This window comes from Choloepus didactylus, chromosome 2 (genome assembly GCF_015220235.1).
Source record: "Choloepus didactylus isolate mChoDid1 chromosome 2, mChoDid1.pri, whole genome shotgun sequence".
Taxonomy (NCBI): Eukaryota; Metazoa; Chordata; class Mammalia; order Pilosa; family Megalonychidae; genus Choloepus; species Choloepus didactylus.
Window position 1 is genome coordinate 165101079 of NC_051308.1, and position 25413 is coordinate 165126491.

General features: G+C 32.9%; 1 protein-coding gene across 1 annotated transcript in view; it reads left to right on the top strand.

Annotated features, from left to right (window-relative positions):
- Positions 1–24408, top strand: part of ADGRL4 (adhesion G protein-coupled receptor L4) — a 114254-nt gene extending 89846 nt beyond the window's left edge. The window contains exons 14-16 of the mRNA XM_037826825.1: positions 21039–21130; positions 22466–22634; positions 22990–24408. Coding sequence (XP_037682753.1) covers positions 21039–21130; positions 22466–22634; positions 22990–23052 — 324 coding nt within the window. The 3' untranslated portion in view covers positions 23053–24408. The remainder of the gene's footprint in view (positions 1–21038; positions 21131–22465; positions 22635–22989) is intronic.
- Positions 24409–25413: the final 1005 nt, after the last annotated feature.

The following is a 25413-nucleotide window of genomic DNA, read 5'->3' on the forward strand; positions in this document are numbered from 1 at the left end:
CAAATTTGGTAAGCATTATATGTTCTATCCTAAATAAAGGCATTTTTATTGGTCTCAAAAGCATTTATGAGTGTTCTAAGTTTTCAACAGCCTTTCTGAATATAATAGTCTGTCTATGAATCTGGGAAGTCTGACAAAGCTCTAGAATAGAATGAATTGTCAGTAGAGGAATTGTGACAATGTTTTTGGACAACTTTGTCACATATGTTTTGACATTAGCTTACTATCTTTTAAAAATTTTCTTCCCTCTTACTCTGTTCCCATGTGTTTTTATGGTTACAAGGGAGCTGCAAAATGGAGAGACTTGAAATGCAAAGGAGAGAATTTTCCTCAATTTTTTTTTTTTAATGGTGTGAGTGGTAAGAAGTGCATTCATAGATTATGCTTCCTAATCATCACAGATAATTGTATATAATTCTCACAATGATTCTAGCAGTATGAAAAGAAACTTTTGGCTAGATTTCAGCTAATATAATTTCAGACTTTATTGTAATTCCAAAATTTTAAACCCACATAACTATAAAGACTGAACAGTGCCCCATTCATATATTGTCATGTGTGAGCTTGTTGTGAGTGTCCATGTGAAGATAGATTCTACATGTTTCTAATTTTACTGCACAGAATGGAAAGTCCCTAATATTGGTTCTTACAAATGAAATTTTTGTGGAACTGCAATTCTTATAGCATAGTTGGAAAAGTAGCAGGCTAGAAATTATACTAAAAACAGGAAAAAATAGCAGCATACATCTCTAAAATAAAAGGAGGAAAACATTCCCGGGAATCAAAGGGCGCAACAAAGCAAGTTGTTTCCAGGGATAAGATAACTGAAATAACTTATAGTAAATTCCATGGACTTTAGGTGGGTTTATCTGAAAATGAGTCCTGCAAACTTTCCTAGAAGCCTAAATAAGAATGCCAAACTGTTCTAGTCTGGAATTAATGAACCAATTCATCTTCAGTAGACTCTCAGTATGATTATCATTCTGAAGATCCAGAAGATCAGGCTATGTGATTTATCAGTGTTACTCTAAAACTAAATGCTGTTTATCTTTTTTTAGTATCTTTAAAAATAGACATTCTATAAAAATTATTGAATTGAAGTGAATTCATTTACTCTGGTTCTCCCTGTGCTGATGCTGACATTATTATTTTACAGCTGTTTGACACAGTGTTTAGTGAAACTTTTCCTGCTGCCACAAAGTAGTATCTAGTTCAAAGATAAAGTCAAAGAGATGATGCACAACAAACATTCAGAAAAGATCCACCTACAATTGAGGCCTCACACGTTTCACAGGTCTTACAAAGAGAGATCAAGACAAGCTGTACCACAAGAGGATTCAGATTTAGGAATCCTTGGCTTTTGAGGGAGTATAGTGTTCTCTATGAAAAGCTTTTTTTTTCTCTCCACACTCAGAAAAAAAGGTGCATGCTCCCCATCCTTTAAAGACAATTTGTGTAGGCGCACTCCAAGAAAATTTGTAGAGAACGATTTCAGAAATTATAAAAGAAAATCTGTCATCCTAATCTCAGATTGAATGCTTGCTGCACTGTGGAATCTTTATGTTTCCCTTGTATATAAGAAGAGAAGAGTAAAATTTTTATAAGAGCTTGATGTGTCCCCTGACTTTGGGCCAAATGTAAACATAGAGATAAGCACCTGTGTCTATTTGGAGTGGATTGCAGGCTGATGCTTACTGGGGTATCCCTTGCCAGGAAATAGGAAAAGGAATATTTTATAGTGTGCCTAGGAATAAAATGATGGTGGAATATCCAAGGAAGTCAGCTATTCTGTGAGCACAAACATGTTAGAGAAGTGGAGAGAAGTTGTAGGGCTGCCCTATAACAGGAGGATGTCAGGTCAAGTGAATTTATGTCCAATTAAGAGAATGGGTTAAATGGAGGTGGGGTTGAATGGAGACATGGCTCCCTCTCTCTAAAGAGTAGAGGGGCCCAAGGTAAAAATGAAACATTAATGAATGTCAAGAAAACCTCACATATCATCTAAGTAGAAACCATCTCTTGAGCCAAGACTATCAGCAGTAATCAGAACCAAAGTAAACCAAAGTGATCACCAATAGGTGATCAGACCCTTCCAGCCCTCCATAACAGAGGACTTAGGACTTGCCAATATAGGGCACTATCTTGGGACCAACCATGCCACCCTCACAATCACCAACACAGACACCAGCATTTATAATTCAGGATTCTAGAATGGACAAATGAGTAATAGATCAAATCCTTTTTAAATCTTAAAATTACTGTAAGCTATGGCATAAAAAAAATTATGTTTATATTTAACCAAGTATTACTTGGTCCTGTCAAAATCAATCACCACTTGCCATTTTGGAGGTAGCAGTGACCTACTGATTGGAAAATCATTATCCTGTGTTTGAGAATATTCTATAGGTAAGGATGCTAAGCCCTGTTATTACAGTCATCATGCTAACTGGGTCCTCTTGGCATGATGGCAATACAAAGAAAATATGTGCTGTCCATTGTCCTCTGTACTATCAGTGAGGAGAAAACAAGATAAAACAAATGACAAAGAACAATATTTATTTGAATATGAGTGATACTGGTGAGATACGGGAGAGATCGATATGGACCATGGTAATCATTCAACAAGTTTTCCTGGCAATGGAAGGAACTTGCTTGTGGCTGTGTTGTGGATGTGCCAACAAGCAGGTACTTCTTTAAATGAAGGGGAATGGGCATAGGCATCTTAATGTGGGCTCAAGCTTCTATCAAGCAGCCCTTTAATTTTGCCAAATCGCATTTGAGGGAAAACAAAAGGGCATGGCAAGAAATGGTTGACATTGTAAACAAGGCAATAACAGAAATAAACAAAATTATCATCAGCTGTCAATCACTGAGTATTAAAGAATTATCTTTTCATAGATTCATCATCCCCTAGTCTAGATTATTTAATTTATACCAGATTTACACCTCCATAAATAATATCATCTATTTCTTCTCCTCCACTTGCATTATCAGTTCTTTGCTATTCCTTGATAAGGTTCTAGTATTATTAAGAAAATAATTAAAGCAATTTTTAAAAATTCACAATCTATTGAGAACCTGCTATTTTTGAAATTCACTAATCCTTTAATACGCAATCTCCTTAAACCAACTTCATTTTACTATCCCATTTTATACTTGAAGGAAAGTAGGATTCATTTAGAAAGGTTAAGTGATTAGCCCAAGACCGTAAGCTACTATTTACTGGAGGGGCTAGAACTTGAAACTATTTCTAACATAACCAAAGCTCACATTTTCATTTTAGGCTTCCTCTTGTACATTTGCCTCCCAACTTTTCATCCTGCTGCACCTCTCTCCCATTTCATTTTAGTCTATCCTGGGTAAATTAGCCAAAACCTAGCTCAGAATGGGAACTATTAATAACAAAAATACATGTTAACATTTATTCCTTAGTATATCCCTGGCTGACCCTAATCTAAACATTCTCCACGTATTAGCATGTCTAATATCCTTCAGACAACTCAGTAAGGCTTGCGTCTGTGTGCATGCATATGTGTGAGTGTGTATATGATTTATTTTATTCTAAAGTTGGAAAATTTGAGGCATAGAGAGATTACATAGCTTGTCCACGGCTTACCCAAGATCCACTAAATAACAGAGCTGGAACTCACATTCCGGAGTCCAGAGACTGCTTTCTTAATTCCAGTGCTAATAGTTCCCCATTGCCTTTAGTCCACATGCCTTAGGCTGGTATGTAAAGTTGTCAGTAATCTAGATGGATATTCTTTGGTTCTTTGCACACAATATTCTTGCCACCTTTTGCAAGGTTCTGCTGCCAGAAATCTTATCATTACTCAGTGCACAACTTTACGAAAACCTTTCTAGGTATTCCTAGTTTTGACTAATCTCTTACTCAGACAGGGTCCCATAGAATTGATTCTACCCCATAGGGTATTTTTATCCATCTGCCATACTGCACATAATTTTCCGTGTGCATTACCCTACCCATCCCCTACTCAAACACCCAAACATAGGGCTGTCGGGTTCTTGATTCACTGACTTGGTCTTGCTGAATAACCAGTGCCACTGTACTACACAACCTTAGAGGACACATTTCAATAAATTGCAACATAGTTGCCTAGAGGGCAGCATTTACATTGCATTCTCTGTGAATGGTGGACCCTGGAATTAGAAAACCAAGTGGCCTTCCTTCTGATCACTCTGGTACATAGAAGCATCTAGTAAGTCCTCAGTAAATATGTGTATTTTAATTGACCTATTAATAAAGATCATGGTAATAAATGAAGCAGCAAGAAAAAACCTTGTGATCCTTCTTAAACTATTATTTGACTCCTCTAAGTCCTAAATTCTTTATATGCAAAAGGAAGATAATGATACCAGTCATATACAACAAAGCTTTGGTAAAAACAAAAGAAAAAAAAAATAGAGAGAAATACCATCTATTCTTTAAAAATTAAAAAGGGAAACTGTACAGTAATTTGGGGGTCAATCATTGCTATTCTCCTATTTTTACCTTTGTATTAAAAATTAAATTAAAAGATTAAGTTTAAAACTGTGATTTGCATACCAAAAAATTGTATTTGAGAGAATATATGTCTAGTCAAAATAGTGCATGTATATGCATGTGTGTGTGTATTTGACAGGTCCTCTTTTTTTATATATCGTTGAAGATGTGCCAGCATTTGTTTCATTATAGCAAGATATGCTTATAATATGTTTCTGTGACCATACAGAATTTGTTAAGTCTCTAGTGTGCTTTGCTAGTAAAAGCACAATTAAAAATAAAGTGAATGTAGAAATATCTTAAATATCTTAAAACTAAGAAAAGGAATGGAAACTAAAAGGATAAATAATATTCATTTTCCAGAATAAAGAATAAATGTAAATAGATAATTATTGGTCACTTTGTTTTGCCCAGCCTTAAATGAGGGACAAGATTGCTTTCATGGCCTTTTCTGAAGAAATCTGGGAAGACTCGCAGCCTAGAGAAGAAATCTCTATAAAAGGACTTGAAATAATTTTCATTCTTCTTTAAAACCCATACACTTTTTCTGTAGATTAAGTGCTAGCTGTTTTTTATGAATGGAGCGCTGGGGTATGCGTGGTTTGGGATTATAATGTAAAATGCCTTTGAGACAATATGTAAATGAGTAAGAACTGAGTTAGTTCAGCACTGATAGCTTTTTCTACCCCAAGGTATGTTGTTTCAAACAAATATTCAAACTTTAAATCTACTGTGATAAGTTTTAACTTCTTAGGTCTTTGAGCAGTGATGTTTTCTGCATTGATCACATGAAAGTATTTCCTCAGGTGTTGGCTCATTAATATTAAGAATCTCTTAGAATTCTGAAGTATGAACCAGTGACCCCGTTGATTCTATCTATGAATCACTACATTTAGAATGTTAAGATTATGACTATACATGAAAAGGCCTAGCCATGCTTTTGAAAGATTGAACTGTACAAGAAAGAGACTTCTAAATCTTTGTGAAGCAAGCTGCAGACTGAAGATAATTTCCGTAATTTATTTCTTTCTTCAATATTTTTAATCTTTAATACTGAAATTCTTTCAACTAAAACTATACAAATGATTAGATTCAAGTACACAAATATAAAGAAATGTTTATGGAAATAATTTAACTTTTAAATAGAAATTAAAGTTTCCATAGACACTTTCAGTACTGAAGAACAGAATTTCCTTGATTGCAGCAAATACTAATTAAATGAACGAATAAGGTATTTTCTTACAAAAAATAAGACTGTGTGCTTTCATTTAAATTTAAATCAAAGTTCCCATAATTGAGTGTTGTTCATTGCTTCTCCTACCCACTTCCTTTTTAGTTTTGCCCAGAACCCCACTTAGAGTTTTCTGGTGGCTTCCTCTAATTCTCCTTTCTAGATCTGAAGTTTCTTAATTTCCTTACACCAAGAAATACCTATTAAGACTTACTAAAAAGTGAATTCCTTACATTATCCTTTAAAAGACAGGCCATGTATATGTATTAGTGTGTGATATAGGATCATTACAATTTTTTAATTGCACGAGTTGCTCAATGTTGAAAGGAATGTAAAGATTACAAGACTGTGTACTAAAAGCGAACATTTCTTTCACACTCCTACGTCCCTATTTTTTTCTACACTTTTGTTCTTTATCCTTACAGACTTTTTGCTATGCATACATATACATCCATATATATATTGACTTAAGCAAAATATGTTTTTACAAATTTAAACAATGCGAATGTCTATGGGTATGCTCTAATTTATTGAACCACTTCCCTGCTGATGAACATTTAAATAGTTCCAGCGTTTCCTTATTACAAATAAGACTTTATAGTGTATCTAATACAGTTACATATTTGCATTATATAAAATTGCCCGAAGTGCTTCTTAGAAGTAGAAATGCAGTGATATGCAAATTTTCAAGTTTACAAATTGTCTTCCAAAATAAATATTTCCATTGATATTTCCACCAACAATGTATAAAAATGCTCTTTCTGACATTTTGCCAATATTAGATTTTCTTATCTGCTGTGGTGTCTAAATGTATAAGTTGGAACCTAAAAGCCAAAAGGAAGAGTTACAATAGACCAGGATTTCCCAACAGTGGCACCATTGACTCTTTGGGCTGTGTCTTTGCTATGGGCACTGTCCTGTGCATCATAAGGTGTTTAGCAGCATCCCTGGTCTCTACCCACTAGATGCCAATGGTGCCACCACCTCCCCCATCCCCCACCAGTTGTGGCAACCAAAAATGTCTCCAGACATTGCCAAATATTTCCTGAGGGGTGATATCCACACTTCTTCCCACTAAGAACCACCATTCTAGACTTATGTTTTAAGTATCCTGTGGAGTGCATTTTGTAGTCATCTTCAGATAGCATAAATTTAAGAAAAAGAATTAAAATCATGGTTTAGGCAATGCCCTTTGGATGACCACATTAAAGCTGTATTAGAAACACTATCCACTGTAAATTTTAAACATTGTGGGTAACAACATCAGCATTTTAATTATGAGTTTTAATTTAATGACATTGAATTTATTAGACACATCTTTTAGTGACCTCTGTGGTTCAAGGTACTTTCATATTCTAACCTTTTCTCTGTATTATGTATTAATAAGCATTTCAGCGCCTGTAACATCCAGCTAGTTGTTTGCTTTTTTTTTTTTTCCATATTATTCTGACCTTCTTGAAACAATAGGTGGCTGGAATTTAAAAAAAGAAATGGAGTTAAATAAAACTTAATATAAATAATACATTTGTAGTTTTCAATGTGTTCCCATACTTGGGAGTAATATTCTTACTGGATATACCTTTCAAAGATAATCTCCTTGGGGCTCATACTGGAAGAATTTCATAAAAATTGAATGACCTCATAGAAATTAGAGGTCCAAATTAAAAAAAAAAAAAATTCCCTAGTGTCTCTCAAGTCCAACTAAGAAGAACTGGTCAAGGTGAAGTTCATCAATCTCATTTCCTTATAAATGTAGCTTTACAATGCGGGATGTTACATAGTGATATAGTGAAGGGGGAAAAAAGTCTATGGATGTTTATAGAACCAGATAGGATTAGAATTATTATTCAATTTACATTTGTATAGTCTTTTAATCTTTGCAAAATTATTTTAATATATCTCAGTGAATCCTCACAAAAGCTTCTGGAATACATCAAAATAAAAATAGCATAGCATTTAGTAGGGGATACTGTTTACCAGATTTTCCTGCTCCAGTAACTTGAATCTTGACTATTCCTAGAGGAATTCTGCTATTTATAACTTTTTAAGGAGTGGGCCAATTCTTTGGCAAGGACTAAAGAAACATGTATACTTTCCTATGCAACAAACAGCTAAAACCTTCAAGCTTCTACTCATAAGAAGTTGTGAAAATCCTTAAACTAGGCCGGGAGCACTGTGCATATCCAGATTGTCTTTATACTTCTCATCTATCTCTGAGTTTAACATAATTTCTTTGCCCAAGCTACTCTGCAACAAGAGCAACTCCTTCCTTGAATTGGGATCTTTATTAGTATTTGCAAAGCTCTCATTCTACACATGTGAAAATATTTTAATCTTCCCTGTAAGTGTTTATCATACTTCTCTGTCCCCTTCATCATACTCTGTAAAATACAGTTTACTACTTTTCAGTGAATGGACTGTCTGGTACTGTCTTGATCTCTGTGTCTCATGTATGAACTTTGTCCTGTCTAATTTCCAGGCTGCCTAAGAAAGGAACATTTAAATTTCCCTGATAATAAAAGCACTCCTCCTGATGGTATCAGACAAAAAGAGAGATCCCATGTTGGTCAGTGTCAGGGCATAGCCTTTTGCCGTTAGAGCTTAACTACTTCACATTTACTTGGGTAAGAGTCACCATCAGATCTGTATTTTAAATAATTAGAAACTGAAGCCTAGCAAGTTTAAGGACCTTACTCAGGATTGCTCAACTACTGAGTGGTAGAGGCAAGCTCATGCTTTCAGATTTCACATCCCTATCTCCTATCCTTTCATCTTTCCTTGCACAAGAAGTTGGAGCAAGTAGATCTCTTAGGTCAATGGAAAACTTGCTCCTATCTCTTGGTTTCCAGAAATTCTTTCAGGGTGAGTTTGTAAGATATCTAGCCACAGAAGACCTTAACAAAATATTCATAAACCTTTAATTCTTTATTTTACTTAGCAAAGATGTCTAAATAAGTTATTTTCTATCTTGTTGAAAGTGGGGGAAATCTTGTCTACTCTATCATTCCCCATTTTGTATTGCTTTATTTAGATAGTTGCCAAGGATATCCAATGGCTAAAGTAGCCTACCTAAAATCCTTATTATGTCAGAATATTGATCAATATTTAGAATAAAGCTCATCTGGACTTTTAATGTTTTTTTAATTGATATTCATCATTAGGAACCTCTAAAACCTTTTATTACTATCTAATTGCTCACATTCCTCTCCTTTTTCATTTTTGTCATAAGAGATAAGCTGAAAGGTAAGTTGAATGTTTCACCAATTTTTTGATTGCCCTTTATTTAAACTTATAATTAGCAGACATTTTTTAGAGAAGAATTGTCCTTTTAGATGCTTTGAGAAATCCTTATGATGTTTTTTGACTAATACTAATTCCCTATCAATGTAATTCCTGTCACATCTTCTCTAAGGCTATAGTGACTGCTTCACATTTTATGTCTTCTGTGAAATCTCTCAAGCTAATTCCATTTCCAAAATGATATTTTTTAAAATTTTAATTTCCTTTAGGAGAAAGGAATTATTATTTTGAGTAAACATATGCTTGGCCCATCTTGCATATGTCATTCAGCAACACTGCTTGAGTAGTTAGTTACTGTGTGCTAAACTGCAATAAAAAATAGAGAAAATCTCTCATAGTGCTTACAGTCCTTTGGAGGAAACAGGTATTCATCAGTTATTAATCACTTATTCACACCAATGCATGTATAATTACGAACTGAGAAAAATATTCCAAAAGAAAAAAGTACAAGGTGCTATGGAGGCATAGAGCATAAAAATGTATCATAGACCAAGGTATCAGGGAGGGCACTTCTCAGGAATTGTTGTTTGATTTGATATCTGCAGGACAAATAGGAGATTATTGATGAAGGGGAAGCCTGAGGGAAAAGAGCAGATGTTTTTTAGTGGAAAAGTACTGAGAGGAGGAGGTACATAGAACCTCTCAGGTACTGAAAAGCAGCCAGCCTGATGGAAACAGAGCCCCAGTGGGAGGGTCATGTGAGATGCAGCTGAGCAGTGGACAGGGGCCAGAACATGCAGTGTCTCCTAGGTAAAGTGTCCATATACTTTACCTGTTTGCCTGAGCCAATATGTTATGTTGGTGGTCCAGTGTTCTGCTCAATTTAACAACTGTATGGATTTGTCATTTGTCATTTGTTAGCATTGAATTATTACAATAATCTTGGACAGGTCTGGTAAATTCCACTTCCAGCTTCTACATTGTCACCTGGGTCACATGTGCAGCAAACATTCTGACTTTCACATGTGGTTAAATTTGGAAGACAAACAGCAATAACCCATATCTCTTTCCAGACCCTTTCCAGATACATGTAAGCATTACCTGTCATTCAAATATGCTCAGATGAAAGTGGCGAGAGATGGCTATCTCCTTCAGGTATGAGGGAGGAGTGGAAGAAAGATGCTTTAAAATGGCTGCAATTGTCATATACATGGTGTCTTATTCAAAACAATTTTTGGTAGAAAAAAGATGACTTTTAAAAATAGATTTTTGAGACAGCTATTTTATAGGTCCACCAATATATTAAATCCAATTTGCTTATTTCTCATCTATATTTACCATTGAAATTAAAAATTAAATTGATGATAATTTTAAATATATCATTGAATTTCCTCAATTGTACATGTTTTATCTTGAATTCTAAGCAATGATCAAATTATTTATATCAAGTTTGTATAATAATTTTCAATCATTACCAACCTCTATCTTTGTTATATAACACAAGGAATATTTTTCCCATTGTTTATATCTTAAAAGATTTCATAACAGTTTTCATTGTCACATTACATCTAACAATTGTATAAATTCTTCATATGTAGGCTTTCTATTTCAGCTTTGTTCCTTTTCTAGCATCTTTCTATGGCTTGCAACCATCTACAGTTAAAACCAGCTATAAAATGAGCACATGAAATTCACTTACATCCACAGAGTTCACAGTATCCTTTATGCTTACAAATTTCTGGCTCTCTTCTTCCTTTTGATTCTGCTTTGGAAACTAGTAAATTATTCTTTCAAACACTGAAAAAATTCAGCTGTTAAAAAATATCCTAATGATAATGCTACAAATATGAAGTGAATATTCTTTTGTTACCTCAGATGATTATATGTTAAGATGATATTTTAGCCATAACAGAATAATGCAATTATTTAGGTATAGCATGAGGGCATGTGGGGGGATATTTTTCTAATGAAAGTACCCTGCTTACTTGTTAGATATGTTTTTTGCTGTGGTCTACCTGTGTGCCCATGTCTATGATTAACAAATTCATGTCACAAGGCAAATAGATCCGTGTTTGTATTAGATACAAAATATTGTACATGTCCAATGGTATCTATCCATAAAATAAAGTAGATGTAACTTCATCTTTTTTCCTGTACTCAAAGTTAGACCTGAAGGGTCAATACAATTCCATAATTTTGAATATAGCTCTCAATTTCCATTGGTATATCTATTTTAAAATAATCTATATCTAATGAGTTACTGTTTGACAAAATCTTCACGATATGAGAAAAATAAAAATATAATTTTTAAAGTGCTTAAGCAAATTAATGGTTGAATGCTTCCTTACATAGGCCTTGGGGATACATCAATAAAGAAAAACAAAAAATTATGTACTCTTTTGAACCTTGGGCTCTAGAACAAGAGACAGCAATGGTCTGCCTCCTGTTTTTGGAAACAAAATTTTATTACATACAATACTCATTTATTTACATATTATCTATGGCTGCTTCAATGTTATGACTGAGTTTACTAGTCATGTTAGAGACCATATAGCCCACAAAGTTTAAATATTTACTCTCTGGCCCTTTGCAGGAAAATTTTACGGACCCCTGCTCTACACTAGAGTTATGTAAGAAAGGGTAGTTATCTTCTCCCATAAAATACCCCATAACATCAATTTGGATTCATTAATAATATGTTTCTTATATTTAAGCTATCTGGTAGTTCTATCTATGGATTGCCATTTAGAAAATAGTTATTTTTCCTTTTATATAGACTTGTTTAAGATAGCCAGATTTTTGACTGGGAAATTACAATTCTACATAGAGGAGTTTAAACAAAAATGAGAAATTGTTTAAATGAATAATACATGTTTGACTTACTCTTGAATTATCTCCATTTCAATATTTATTTTGTTAACATTATTTAAGAGGAAAGTCCTGAAAGTGGAATATCATACTCTATTTTCTATTGAGGACATATTGCCCAAAATAGAGACTGGCAGATATAAGTTTTGATATTTTAAAGTGCAATTTATAGGTCTAATGATATTACACTACAAAATAATGCTTATCCAACTGTTGAATAATTATCAGTTATATTTATTGTTGACCATTTCAAATATACAGAGAATTTCAAAGAAAATGTTTCCATATGAATGTAAAAACCATTAGTGTTAATAATTGATATTTGTTGAATACTAATTATATAATGGGGGCTATTCTAAGTACTTTACATTAATTATGTAATTTAATACACACAGCAACCCTATGTGTTAAGTACTAATTATCCATATTTTAAACACAAAGAAAGCACAAATCAGAGAGTTAAATAAATTGCTTGAGGCCATAGTTTGTAAGTATCAGAGCTGGAAAGTGAATCCATTTATTCTATTTATTTTGAAGATGCATCTGTTGCTTTCTTGAAGCTGTCAAATCATATGAGGCGATGGTCTCCACAGCTTTTCAATAAACATGATTGCATCTTAGTAAATTATATACGTGTACTAATTCACTAATATTTTATGCATGTCACATGATACTATATATAGTGTACATTATAAAATATACATGAAAATAAATTTTAAAGGGTGAAAGATGAAATAACAGTATTTAAAATAATTCAATATTAATGTCACAAAATAGTAGTGTTTCATTTTTAAAAATCTTGATTACACTTTTAATGTGAAAATCCAAAAGTGAAGCTCTAAATTCATTTTAATACTTAGTTTCATGCTATCAGAGCGGAAATCCTGTAAAGTTATACTGAATCTCTACTTTTGTGTTATGGCGTTTTAATATTCATTTCATCTCTTCAACAATGTTTTCTATTTTGCACTTTCTTTTATTGAAAGCAATATATATTTAAATATATTTATTTAATATAAATATATAAATTTATATAAATATAATAAATTTAAGTGTGATCCTTATTATTTTCCATGTATTATTTCAGTTAACTTATTTCATCATAAATAACTGAACTTTTCTCCATTGTTATGTGATTTTTTTCATTTTTTTTATTAGAGCAGTTGTAGGTTTGGGGTACATGCTTTTTTAAATCTCTTATTATTATGTAGAACATCTTAATAGAGACCTCTAAACGTGTTTCATTGACTTTAGAAAATTGTGTATTAAATGAGTATTTTGTAACTCTAAACGTGTTTCATTGACTTTAGAAAATTGTGTATTAAATGAGTATTTTGTAAATTCAAAAAGAACTGAAAATGTGAATTGAAATCCATACTTCAAAAAGTCACTTAATAACATGAATTTTTATAATAACATTTTGTCAAAACTGATTAAATCCTCATGGATTTTGCCTTGCAATCTGGGTGGCAAAACTCTCTGTAGAATGGGAAAAGTATCAGCTCTTCTGTTTTCTCATGAGTATATTCTTCATCAGTACTAAATTTAACTCACAGTGTACTTGCACAGAGCTTTTAAATTCATCTGTCCATTTTCTTAGGATTACTTTATTAAAGTTACATAAGGTGACTTGAAAATACACCTAAAAGGCATGCATAAAAAATGTTGAATAGGCTGAAATATAGCAAAAGGAATGAACTCTCTCCTTTGCAGAACAAACACTGGTGCCTCAGACTACCTCATATTCCTCATCTGACATGTGGCTCCAAATGACCTGGAAACTCTGAGGGCACCAGTGTCCATCTGTATTTTCAATAGTAAACTTTAATTTTTCCTTGGAAAAATACAAATGTGAATTTAATATTTCCTTCTTGTGCCCCAGTATATTATGTTGGCATTCCACTTTGGAGACCACTAACATAAACCTAGAAACCGTATTTGAACTCTGACAGGTGGAAAACTTTGCTGTTCACCAGTGCAGGAAGAACTACCATGTTCATATATGTCTTGAACACAGAGAATGATGAAGTCAGGTCTCTCCATTAGGGGGTTGCTGGCACAAAACACCAAGTCCTGCTCACTACAGAAGGGTCTTAACCATTAGTATCTTGACTGAGTTCCAAAAATACTGATGTCAAATAGCTAACTATATCACTGTATCACTAAAATACTATTAATATTTTTCTCTTCCACTTTCAATTACTTCCACAATGAAGTAACTGTTAGCCACTAACATAAATAAACGTCTAAATGATTAAATGCTTGCAATTTTAGACATCGGTTTAGCTTCCCTTTACTGGTTCTTCGTCTGTAGTTTGGTGTTCTGCACAGTGCATAGGAGCATAAACTCTAGAACCTGTCTGCTGGGCATAAATCTTGGCTCTGCTACTCCCCAACTGTGTGAACTTGGGTTAGTTATTTAACATCTCTGTGCCTCAGTTGCTATAAATGCGAAACAAATATAATAATAATAGTAATAATAATGATAATGCTTTGTAAAGTTGGCATGAGGGTCAAATGAATCAATGAATAAAAAAGTTCTGGCACACAGAAAGCATTCCATAAATACTAGTCTGATTTTTTGGTCATTGGTTTGATTCTCAATGTTGCAATAGTTTATAAGTATGTGAAAAATGCTATATAAACTTAGGGAAACTATTCATCCAGTTGTACTCTGCAATCCTCAATGTCTTGTGAAAGAGCTCTGCTGTCTTCTAAAGTGTCAACATTCAAGAGTTCCGTGAAATATCATGAATACTGCTAATACATCCAAGTGATCTATTAAGAATACACTTGTACGATATTAGAACCTACTTAAATATACTTCTTATGATTTCCAATTGTTTCAGATGTTTCAGTGTGTTTCAGAGTACTCTTAATCTTTTTTTTTTTCCCCATATAATTGTAGCCCTCACTCTCTGTGGAATACTCCCTCCTGATCTGTGTGTTACTAACTTAGCCCTGTAGATATTCCTAAGACTGTTAAACCCTGAGCCTAGTGGGTGGTGAGCAGGATGAGGACTCATGGTTTTGGGAGAGAGACACTTTTTCTCAGGTATAAAGGGAGAAATTTTTTTTCCATCTTCTCCACAGTTCTGACAATAGGTCAACAATACTGTGGATTCATAATTTCTCTGAGTCTTCACTAAATGTATATTAATGCAATTTCACACATAAGCTTTGGAAAGTTTTCTTTCTATTAATTTATTAACAAAAGGATTTTGGCAGGTGCCACCCAGTGCCTTGCTTAATCACCAAATATCTAGAACATCAATAATAGACACAATTTAATGGTAAAATAATATTTATTTTAGGCTGAATTTAAAATTTATTTTTTAGTTTAAATAAAAATAGAAAACAGTAATTGCAGGGTATTTTATTTCATTGTTTGAGGTGTATATATATATATATATATGTATATATATACACACACATGCATACATACATAAATATACGTCTATAAACTCACGTGGTTTTTACCCTATGTTAGTTTTCCATTGTTCCTAAAACAAATTGCCACAAATATGGCCCCTTAAAACATCACAAATTTATCATCTCACAGTTCTGTAGGTCAACAATAATATAGTATGGTACAGTTGGTTCCTCTGCTTAAGAGTCTCACTAGGCTAAAATCAAGACATTGGCCATTGTGGAGTCTCTGGAGAACAATTGTGTCTAGGCTCATTCCTGTTGTGGCAGAATTCAGTTCCATCAACTTGTAGGACCAAGGTCCCCATTTCCTTGCTGGCAATTGACCAGCTTACAGAGGCCTCCCACGTTCCCTTGATTATGATCCCCTTCATCTTCAAAGTCAGCAGGAGCCAGTCAAGTCCCCTCGTGCTTCAAATCTCTCAAACCCCCATTATCTTCTCCATCTCTCCTGCCTTCTCTTCTGCCACTCTCTCTGTTTTGACTATTCTGTATTCCTCTTCTACTTTTAAGGGTTCATGTGATACATTGTGTCCACCTGGATAATCCATGATAATCTCCCTATTCAAAAATCCATAATCTCAATTCTTTCTACAAAGTTCCTTTTGCCATATTCGCAGCTTCCAGGGATTAGGGTATTGACTTTTTGGGGAGTGGGGGCATTATTCTGTCTACCACTCACCCCAATTTTTCTAATACTATGTATGTTTAGCATTGTAACCAAGTGGTGATCTTAATTTGGTGTATTGATGACTATTTAACCATGTCTACAGTGGTACATGGATGGAGAATGGACCACTATTTTATATGGCCACTCAGTAGGCAAGTGGAATCCTGCCCTTTGTGCATGGCAAAAGTAGGTTTGTCCCAAAACAGTTAATTTAAAAGTAGTAGAATTATTTGAAAAGACATAGCAGTTGTGATCACAACTTGTTCTTAAAAGAACAAGATTCCATTTGATGTATATGAAAAATTAAAGCATGAGTTTAAAAGTGATATAAGAAAATTTTTCTCATTTTTTGGTGAGAGCTGACATCAGAATATAAATGGTCTCATCAATTATTGAGAAAAAGACTAAGAAAAAATATGATTGATTTGGAGGCTTCATTCTGAAGTCTGAATTTGAAGTCCTTGAGTTGAATGTACAAGTCTAAATCTTTCAGAATAATCTCTTGCTCTTTCATCATCTCATCTCTTTATTATTATTTTTTTAATCAGGCACTTGAAAAGTTTTAATGTACTGTGACAAACTACAGAACATGCCTGCCAAACTTTGAATAACTGTATGAACCAATGAAGTTAAGAAACAGCTCCCTATAGAGTTAAATATCTTTGAAAATAAAGCAAGAGCAATGATTTTAAATTCATAAAATACTACTTTCTCTCAAGGGTTAAGTTTTCATGACTTTGAGTGAGTTTCCTCTTCACAGCTATTTTTATTCTCTTCTGTATTCCAAAATGCAGCAATGAGTTTCAGAGCTCTTATGTTTGCCATCTAATGCCCTTGTCCTGTGTAGTCTGAGAAAAGAATAATGGACTCCTCTTGTTGACAATCTAAAACTGTTAAAAGAAAATTAATGAGAAAAATGAAAGTGAATGACATTGTTCATTTACAAGTCATTAATTAGCTCCTCTGCATTCTGTGGCACTAACTTTTGGAAACAAATAAGTGTACCCTAGCGGATAATACTAATACACATTAGGTAAACACTAATGAGCAAAAGTGTGTAGCATTTTAAAATGCTTAAAGTTAAGTTTTTCTTAAAGTTAAGCATTTTCTTAAAGCTAAATTCAATGATTTTTCTTATATTTTAAACAAGTGCACATCAGTTATCTCAATATAGCTGTTGCGATGTAAGCGTACTATTAATAGCCGCTTGTTAACTATTCAACCCTAAATGCAGACGTTTCTCTACCCTTGATGCAGTTACCTGTGGTGGATTGATTACAAAGCATTTCTTATTATTAGAAGTGCTTTTTAATTCCATAGTATCTTATTTGAGCTTGTTTATAATCTGATCTCTGACTCTTCGTACTTATTCCAGAAAACATTTCTTCCCAAAAGATACTTTTCCAGACCATATAGAATGCATATTATAATCTGATCTCTGACTCTTCGTACTTATTCCAGAAAACATTTCTTCCCAAAAGATACTTTTCCAGACCGTATAGAATGCATAGAGTTTCGAATTATTTTCTACCTCAAAGTGTATAAGCCATGTACCTTTCGATGCCTATAGGTGATATCGATTCTTTGACTATGATTTTTGACCCCACATTTATGGCTAAAGAGAAAACACAAGCAGAGGAACAAATATAGGTTTTGTCAGTTACCCAAATTTTGTTGAATATTATAATATGACATTGGATTTGGCTCTGAGTTTTCTAGTGACTAAGGCATAGGAAAAAAATGTTGAGATACAGAGTTTGTATTGTCCAAAGCAATAAAGAATATCCATTATTCTGTGCATTTTCCCTAGAATTGAACTCAGTATTGATTTTGTCATGCTTAGTGTGCTGGAGGAACAGCTGGGAATCCAAAGCTGGTGGAATGAGGTGATCAAAAGGTAGAGAAGTAGGAGTTCAGGAAAGAGATACAGTGTGACGCAAATTATTTTGGCCTCAGAGACCATTGTAAGATCTTTGGCTTTAACTCAGTGAAATGAGAAAACACTGGAGGGTTCTGAACAGACAAATGGTCTGATAAGAAACACTTAAAGGTGATCAGTCTGGCTTCTGTGACGAGAATAGATTATCAGAGAGCAAGGATGAAAACAGGGAGTCCAGTTAGGAGGCTACTACAGAAACCCAGGGGACACACATTGGTAGCCTGTTCCAGGATAGTAGCTATGGAGTTGGTAAGTGATGGTCAGAGAGATGTGATAGGATTTGCTGAAGGATAAGCCTGAAGAGCTGGAAAAATAACTTTTTCTTTTCTTCTTTCTTTTTTTATTTTTTTCATTTTTTTTTTGTTGCTGTTGCTGTTTTTTTCAATTGAGCAGATTGTAGCAAACAAATAATTTGGGCGGGGGAAATAGCAGTTTGGTTTTGACATGTATAACTCAAGATGTCAGTTAGACTTCCAAGTGGAGAAATGAAGTGGGAGCCTATGGATGGTATGTCAAGATATGGGGTCTGACCATCTAGGAAGTGGGTGTACATAGACACAACCAAGCACTGAGATCTGGCATAATCACTGATTTTCGTGGTGGTGTCTTCATTTGACTCTACTGGTCATTCAAGAATGGCTTAGGCATCATATTTTGAGGTGTCATCACCTGTGTTCTTTTACCCCACTATGCTAACTGCTATGGCACTTGCTAAATTATGTCATTCTGATAAGCTGACTGGTGATCTCCATTACACTGTAAATTCCTTGGACAAGGCTTATCATCTGTGAGTCTTGAATAACACATTCAATAAAAACCTGCTGCATTTAAGATAAAATCTAAGTAATATTTGGCCCTGTCTACCTCACCCACTTTGTCTTGTGCTATTCTTCCGTTTCTTCACTACACTCCAGCTACCATTTATCAATTCCTTAAAAATACCATATTTTCAACTCATCAGGACTCAGGGCTTTTATCTATGCCGTTTTTCTTCATGGGATGTCTTTCTCCTCTCATTCCTTGATCTGTTAAGGCAACAGGTCCTGGTTTAAATACTAAATTCTAAGAGAAGTACTTCTTGAAACTTGATTCTAATCTACCTTTATTTTGTCTCTCCTAACTCTCCAAATTTTTCAAAATTTTTGGATTTATATGTACTTGTATGATTATTTGTTTAGTATCTATATCCTTAATAGACTATGAAAACAAAGGACTGTGTTTGTTTTCTTCATTAAAATTTTCCCAGACCTCACCACAGTACCAGACACTTAGTATGACTCTTTATGCAATGTTTAGAATAAATGAAAATTTTAAAGTTCATATATTTTGTAACTAATGATTATAGATAATATATTTGATTTTTGGATTACATAAAACAACACATTTTGATAAAATTCATCTGTATTCTGTTACATTTGGAAAAATATGAGTTTATGGAACAAGAATTAGTCTCCCACTTGTCCAGCACCACCTGGTTTTTATAAGTATGTAAACATTTTCCAATTTGTACAGAAAAATATCAGTTTCAGACCTGGGTCACCTCCAGGGAATGTACCATTTCTCTTCTCTATTTTAGCATGTGAGATATCCAAAATGTATATGCCCTTCTGAGAAACCACAGCAGTACCAGCAACTCTTTTTCAAACTCCAGTTTTATTGAAAACAAAAGTTTAAGGAACTTTATTTAATAGACATTATAAATTACTCATTTACATGGGAAAAATTATTATTCTAGAGGACCGATTGTTATCTATTTTAAATAACTTATTTTCTTGAGATAAGTCAATATAAATGTCTCATACAAATTCTTTCAATATTTTCAACCAAGAATAGTTTGACAAGTATTATTTCTACTAACCAAATGTTAATACTTGTTATTATTTTAAAAATATATATGCATATATTTATTAAATTAAATACAATATTGTTTCCAAATTTATAAAGAGAAGTTATAGCTTTAAAATCTAGAAAATACTGTGTCCCTCTTTTATAAGTATTAAAGAGTACTAACCAAATGTTAATACTTGTTATTATTTTAAAAATATATATGCATATATTTATTAAATTAAATACAATATTGTTTCCAAATTTATAAAGAGAAGTTATAGCTTTAAAATCTAGAAAATACTGTGTTCCTCTTTTATAAGTATTAAAGAGTATGTATAAAATTAAATATTAAATTGTTATTTTTGTCATTACAAGATGGGTTTCAAAAGGTCTGTTTGTATTAATAAAACATATTCAATAAAGAATTAATCTATTAATTATTTCTATACTATTTAATATTTTAAATTATTATCATGCTCATATTCAAGTGGATATATGTTTAAAATATACTGTTGACACTACAAATATGACTTGAAAGCTTCCAAAAACATAAAAAGGAATAGAAGAAAATTTTCCATAATGCAATCATGCTTTAAAAAAGATGAAAATTCTGTGTATTTTATTTAGCCATATTATAAAACATAAAGCATAGAGTGGTATTTATTAATAAAGTTTATATGCCTCCAACAAATATTTATTTCATTGATTAATATTTTGAAGATTTCTGAGGTTTAAATATAGGGAAAGGAAATCTCAACTTAAATATTAGGAAAGATATCTAAAAGAACTATATGAAAGAAATATATTAAAGCATTTTCTATCAATAAAAATTGAGGGTTTTATGCTGTTTTCTAATTCAATTTCAATTTCTCTTTTCCAGTTTTAATTTCTAAAGGGTTGACAATTATCACTAAAACTTTTCCTCAAAGAAACAGTGTACATTTTAAGGAATAACAACTTCCTTTGTCAAGTATTTCTCAAGTTTTTCAAACCAAAATTTATAATGTGTGACGGCAAATGATACTCATAAACCTGTATGTGTGATTGTAACATCTGAAGAGATTTCTTAAGCAATTTGCTTAACATAATAGGGCAAATTTTACTAATAGGGAAAATTTTACTAACAGCATTTTCAGTTGTATTGTGAAATCAACCACATATTTCTTTGCCTAAGTTTATCAGAGGATTTGTATTTTGTAATATACATTAAAAAGGCCTAATTTTCAGGTACCTATATTACTTAAAATCTTTACCATGTATTTGTCTCCTTTATATGTATCAAATTTACTGTGGAAATGATCTCTTCTTTGGAATTAATATATTTCCCCAGGTAAATCTCTTGGCTTTTGGAGTTATCATATACAAAGTTTTTCGTCACACTGCAGGGTTGAAACCAGAAGTTAGTTGCTATGAAAACATAAGGTAAACCTTTGTTTAAGCCAACTTTCTTTAGTAATTAAAAGATTTAGCAAGTTAAACCACAGTTTTTGGAAGTAGTGTTTTGAAATGTCTGTTTCACACTTTATTCTACCATCTATGTTAAATATCTTAATAAAAGTCAGTGCACATTGTAAAATAGTATTTTAATCTATTTAATAAGACTATAATCACCATAGATGAAATGGTGAGTAAAATGATCTTTTCAAACATGCTTTCTCCTAGAAAAGGAAAAATGGATGGCAAAATTAGACCTTAGTGACTTTTTTTTTTTGGCAAAAAGTATCTCAGAGCTTACTTACTAACTTTCTTGTGATTTCTAATTTGCATGTTGCCATGATTTCATCTTCAAGCCCTTTCTTTAAAACCAATTTATTGATATTTTGAAAATGGTTTTGTTCTGGGAAAACTTAAGTGTACTATAGGGAACATTGGAAACAACTGACTGTTTTGTTGAATGTGAACATTTTTGTAGTTTCAAAACCTTGCACAAGATTTATGGTTAGGATTTAGCAAATGTTTGATCGATTATTTTATTCCTCACCATTCATAGTTTCATGTAGTGTGCTGGTTTTAATAAAGTTGAAAATGATTGATTGAGGCACACAGCTAAAGTATCTTCTGCAGTAAAGAATGACTGGACTAACAATCAATGAGAAAATAATCATTAGTTGCTTCATATTCAAGGCATTGTCCTCAGTGAGTAGGATTAAATATCATTTTATCAAAAGTCACAGGCAATCAATCGAAGATATTTAAGAATGAATGTGTTTTATTTTTAATTTTTAAGAAATCAGTATTCTATCACAAATTATTTTGAGGTAATGGTATTATAAAAGAAAAAAAGAAAAATAATTAGTTTTATAGCCTATACTTTCTTCTCTACTAAGCCTAAAAGGAAAGCAGAAGCTTCCTTTGATTTCAGGCTTATGGCCTGACCTAAGTCCACGTGGTACACTTTTCAAGATTTTCAAGATGAAAATACTTCCTATCAGATATATGTTTCACCTTTGTGAATTACTGCAACATTTGATTTGAAATCAAAGCATACACTATGCAATACAGCAGATAAAATATTAATATTAAAGTAGTTCCTTTAAAAATACTATATTTTAGTAATGATGCCTTACTTTTGTGACAGGTTTTAGTAGCTCATCCTAAAGGTTGTTCCATGTAACTACAGCACAATCTGTTGTAACTTTCAAAATCATTATTGGTCTTTGTAAAGATTACTTGGTTATACCACATCGTTTTAGGAATTTGAGGGATGGGTTGGGTATACATGGCTTTCTCAGGCGAAGCCTTTCAAACATGTTCTAGGTCTTGCGCAAGAGGAGCCCTTGCCCTTCTGTTCCTTCTCGGCACCACCTGGATCTTTGGAGTCCTCCATGTTGTACATGCATCAGTGGTGACAGCCTACCTCTTCACAGTCAGCAATGCCTTCCAGGGGATGTTCATTTTCTTATTCCTGTGTGTTTTATCGAGAAAGGTAATTAATTTTATCGTTGTCAACTCTTGGGTAACCACCAGTTAACAAAGTGATAGTAAGTTCTTATTCTCATAAATTTATGGTTTCTGCCTTTTTTTTTTTTTTTTTTTTTTGCCTAAGTGCAGTGCATTTCAGTGACAAAACAATCAGAACACCCATGTGTTCATAGAGAATTATGCATTTAAAAACTTGATATTAGGAATATAAATAAGCTTCTATACCTCCACATACCTTCACAGATAATCAGAGTAGGAATAATACTCTAGAAGGCGAAATACAACAATTTAATATGACTTGATGTGATGATTGTGATTATGTCTAACATTTCTTCCTCTCTTTTTTTTTTCTTATTTAGATCCAAGAAGAATATTACCGATTGTTCAAAAATGTCCCTTGTTGTTTTGGATGTTTAAGGTAAACATAGAGAATGATGCATAATTATGGCTACACAGAAAGATGAGTCAAGCTATGGATGACCAATGTATAAAAATGTCTCCAAAAAATATAAAAATTTTAATTGCTAGATAATCAAATATTTTAAGTCAGTTTTTCTGTTTATAGTGTAGGAATTGTAGATAACAAGAGGTAAAATTATATACCATATACCATATAGCTGTCGTATATAATGACATATCATAGTTATGTCAAATAGTCAAAATAGTTTTGTAGATATTTGGAAAGTAATTGGTTTCCCAGGAATGATCTCACTATGCCCAAGGAAAGATTTTCTTTCCACACTAGAAATATATGACTGTCCTGAAGGAAATCACTAGCTTGATATTTTTGTGACTCGTGTTGCCTTTGAAACTTTAGTCTCCCATCACCTTGGTAATGATCTCTGTTATAGAAAATGGAACATAAGAGAATGAGGGGGCAGAATATAAAACAGTAAAAGAAAGAATGACTGTTACAACGAGATGTATTTTTAATAAAATTGTGGGGTTTTTTCGTAAACTACATAAAAAGTTGTGGAGATAAAGAATTGAATACACACCTCTTACCATTTTGTGAATTTTTCTGACGTTTCCACCAAAGCAACTTAAACCTCTATTATGCTATATCCATTTTCTTTTCTAATATTCTAAAAAATCTAAAACCTCCAAAGATGAAAAAATAAACACTGCTGTTTTTAGTTAACATGAGAATGAGATTTGTGCTATTTCTATACTTATTTTATATACTATGACTTCAAATGTTTAATAAGTGAAACGTAAATGTGTCAAAATATATTATTCATGCCTCAAAATGTAAAGATAATGTATATAAAGGTGAACATTCTGTTCTACAACCTTTGATTGCAGTGAAAATTATCCTATCTCATTAGACTAGTATATTTGAATTGTTTATTTTTTAATTTTAGAAATATTATAGTTCAAATTGCAATATCCCTTTTAATTTACTACTTTTAAAAGGGCATTGTAAATATGAAAGTATTCATAAAGTGAATTGCTATTTTTTTCTGTTCAGAAAAGTACACATTTAAAAATGTTATTTATGACAAAAAAATCACTGAAAACTGTAGAATTTTTCACAATGGATCTATTTTCTACTATCTATTAAAGCATAACTGCTTAAATGTGGGGCTTCTATCTTAAAATCTTCTTATTAAAATATAGAAGCAGTGATTTTATTTCAAAAATATGTAATTGTTCCATACCTACCTGTAAAAGTGTGCCAATACACTAAATGTTGTGATTTTGAATTAATTTCTCCAGATGTTAAAATGAAGTCCATGCAAATCTTGCTCTAACAAATAAAATGTTATCCAAATAAAGCCATCCTGCATCTGCTTTGTTGATTTGTTTTCTCAAGAAAGATGAGCTGTCAATATTTCTCATACATTTTTAGAGTATCCATGATATAAACTTTCATTGTATCTTCTATATCACTGGTAAGCCTGTGACCTATTATAATCGTTGTCATTGTGGGACAATGTTATAGGAGTGTGATACTGAAAACTTAATCCATTCAGTCAATGGATAAGAAATCATGCTTGGTGAACAAAATAATGCCCACCACATCACCAAAGGTGTCCATGTTCTGATTCCCAAAACCTGTGAATATGTTATATTACATGGCAGGAGGCATTAAGATTGCAGATGGAATTGAGGTTGCTAATTAACTGATACTGAGATAGGGAGAGTAGCCTGGGTTATCCAGGTGGGATATTATCCAGTGTAATCACAAAGGTCCTTAATATGAGAGAGGGAGGCTGAAGAAAGAATATCAGAGTGATGCAGCATGAGACAGACTCAACCAGTCCTTGCTGGCATTGAAGAGAGAAGGTTCCAAAATCCAAGGAACCAGCAACTTTTAAAAGCTGCAAAAGGCAAGGAAACAGATTCTTCCCTAGAGTCTCCCAGAAAGGAACTCAACCCTTCCGTCATCTTGATTTTAGCCCAGTGAAACCCATTTCAGACTCTGACCTCCAGAAATGTAAGATAATTTATGTTGTTTTAAACCACCAAGTTTATGGTTATTTATCAGCCATAGCACACTAATACACTACGGAAATATTTATGTAATAACATCTTTAGAGGCAAGCTACTTTTCATATCATTAGGGCAAATCTTAACTCCAGTGTCCTGTTTTCATGAATCCTCCCACTGATATCATTGGATAAAGCCTATATTCTTTAGCAGACATTTAAGACCTTCTCATATCTCCTTAACTCTCCAGCTTCCACCTCTCTATTTTCTTCAATCACATCAAGTATTTACATTTTCCAAAACTCACCATGGTTCTCCAAATTTCCTGTTTCTGGAAATGCTACCATCAT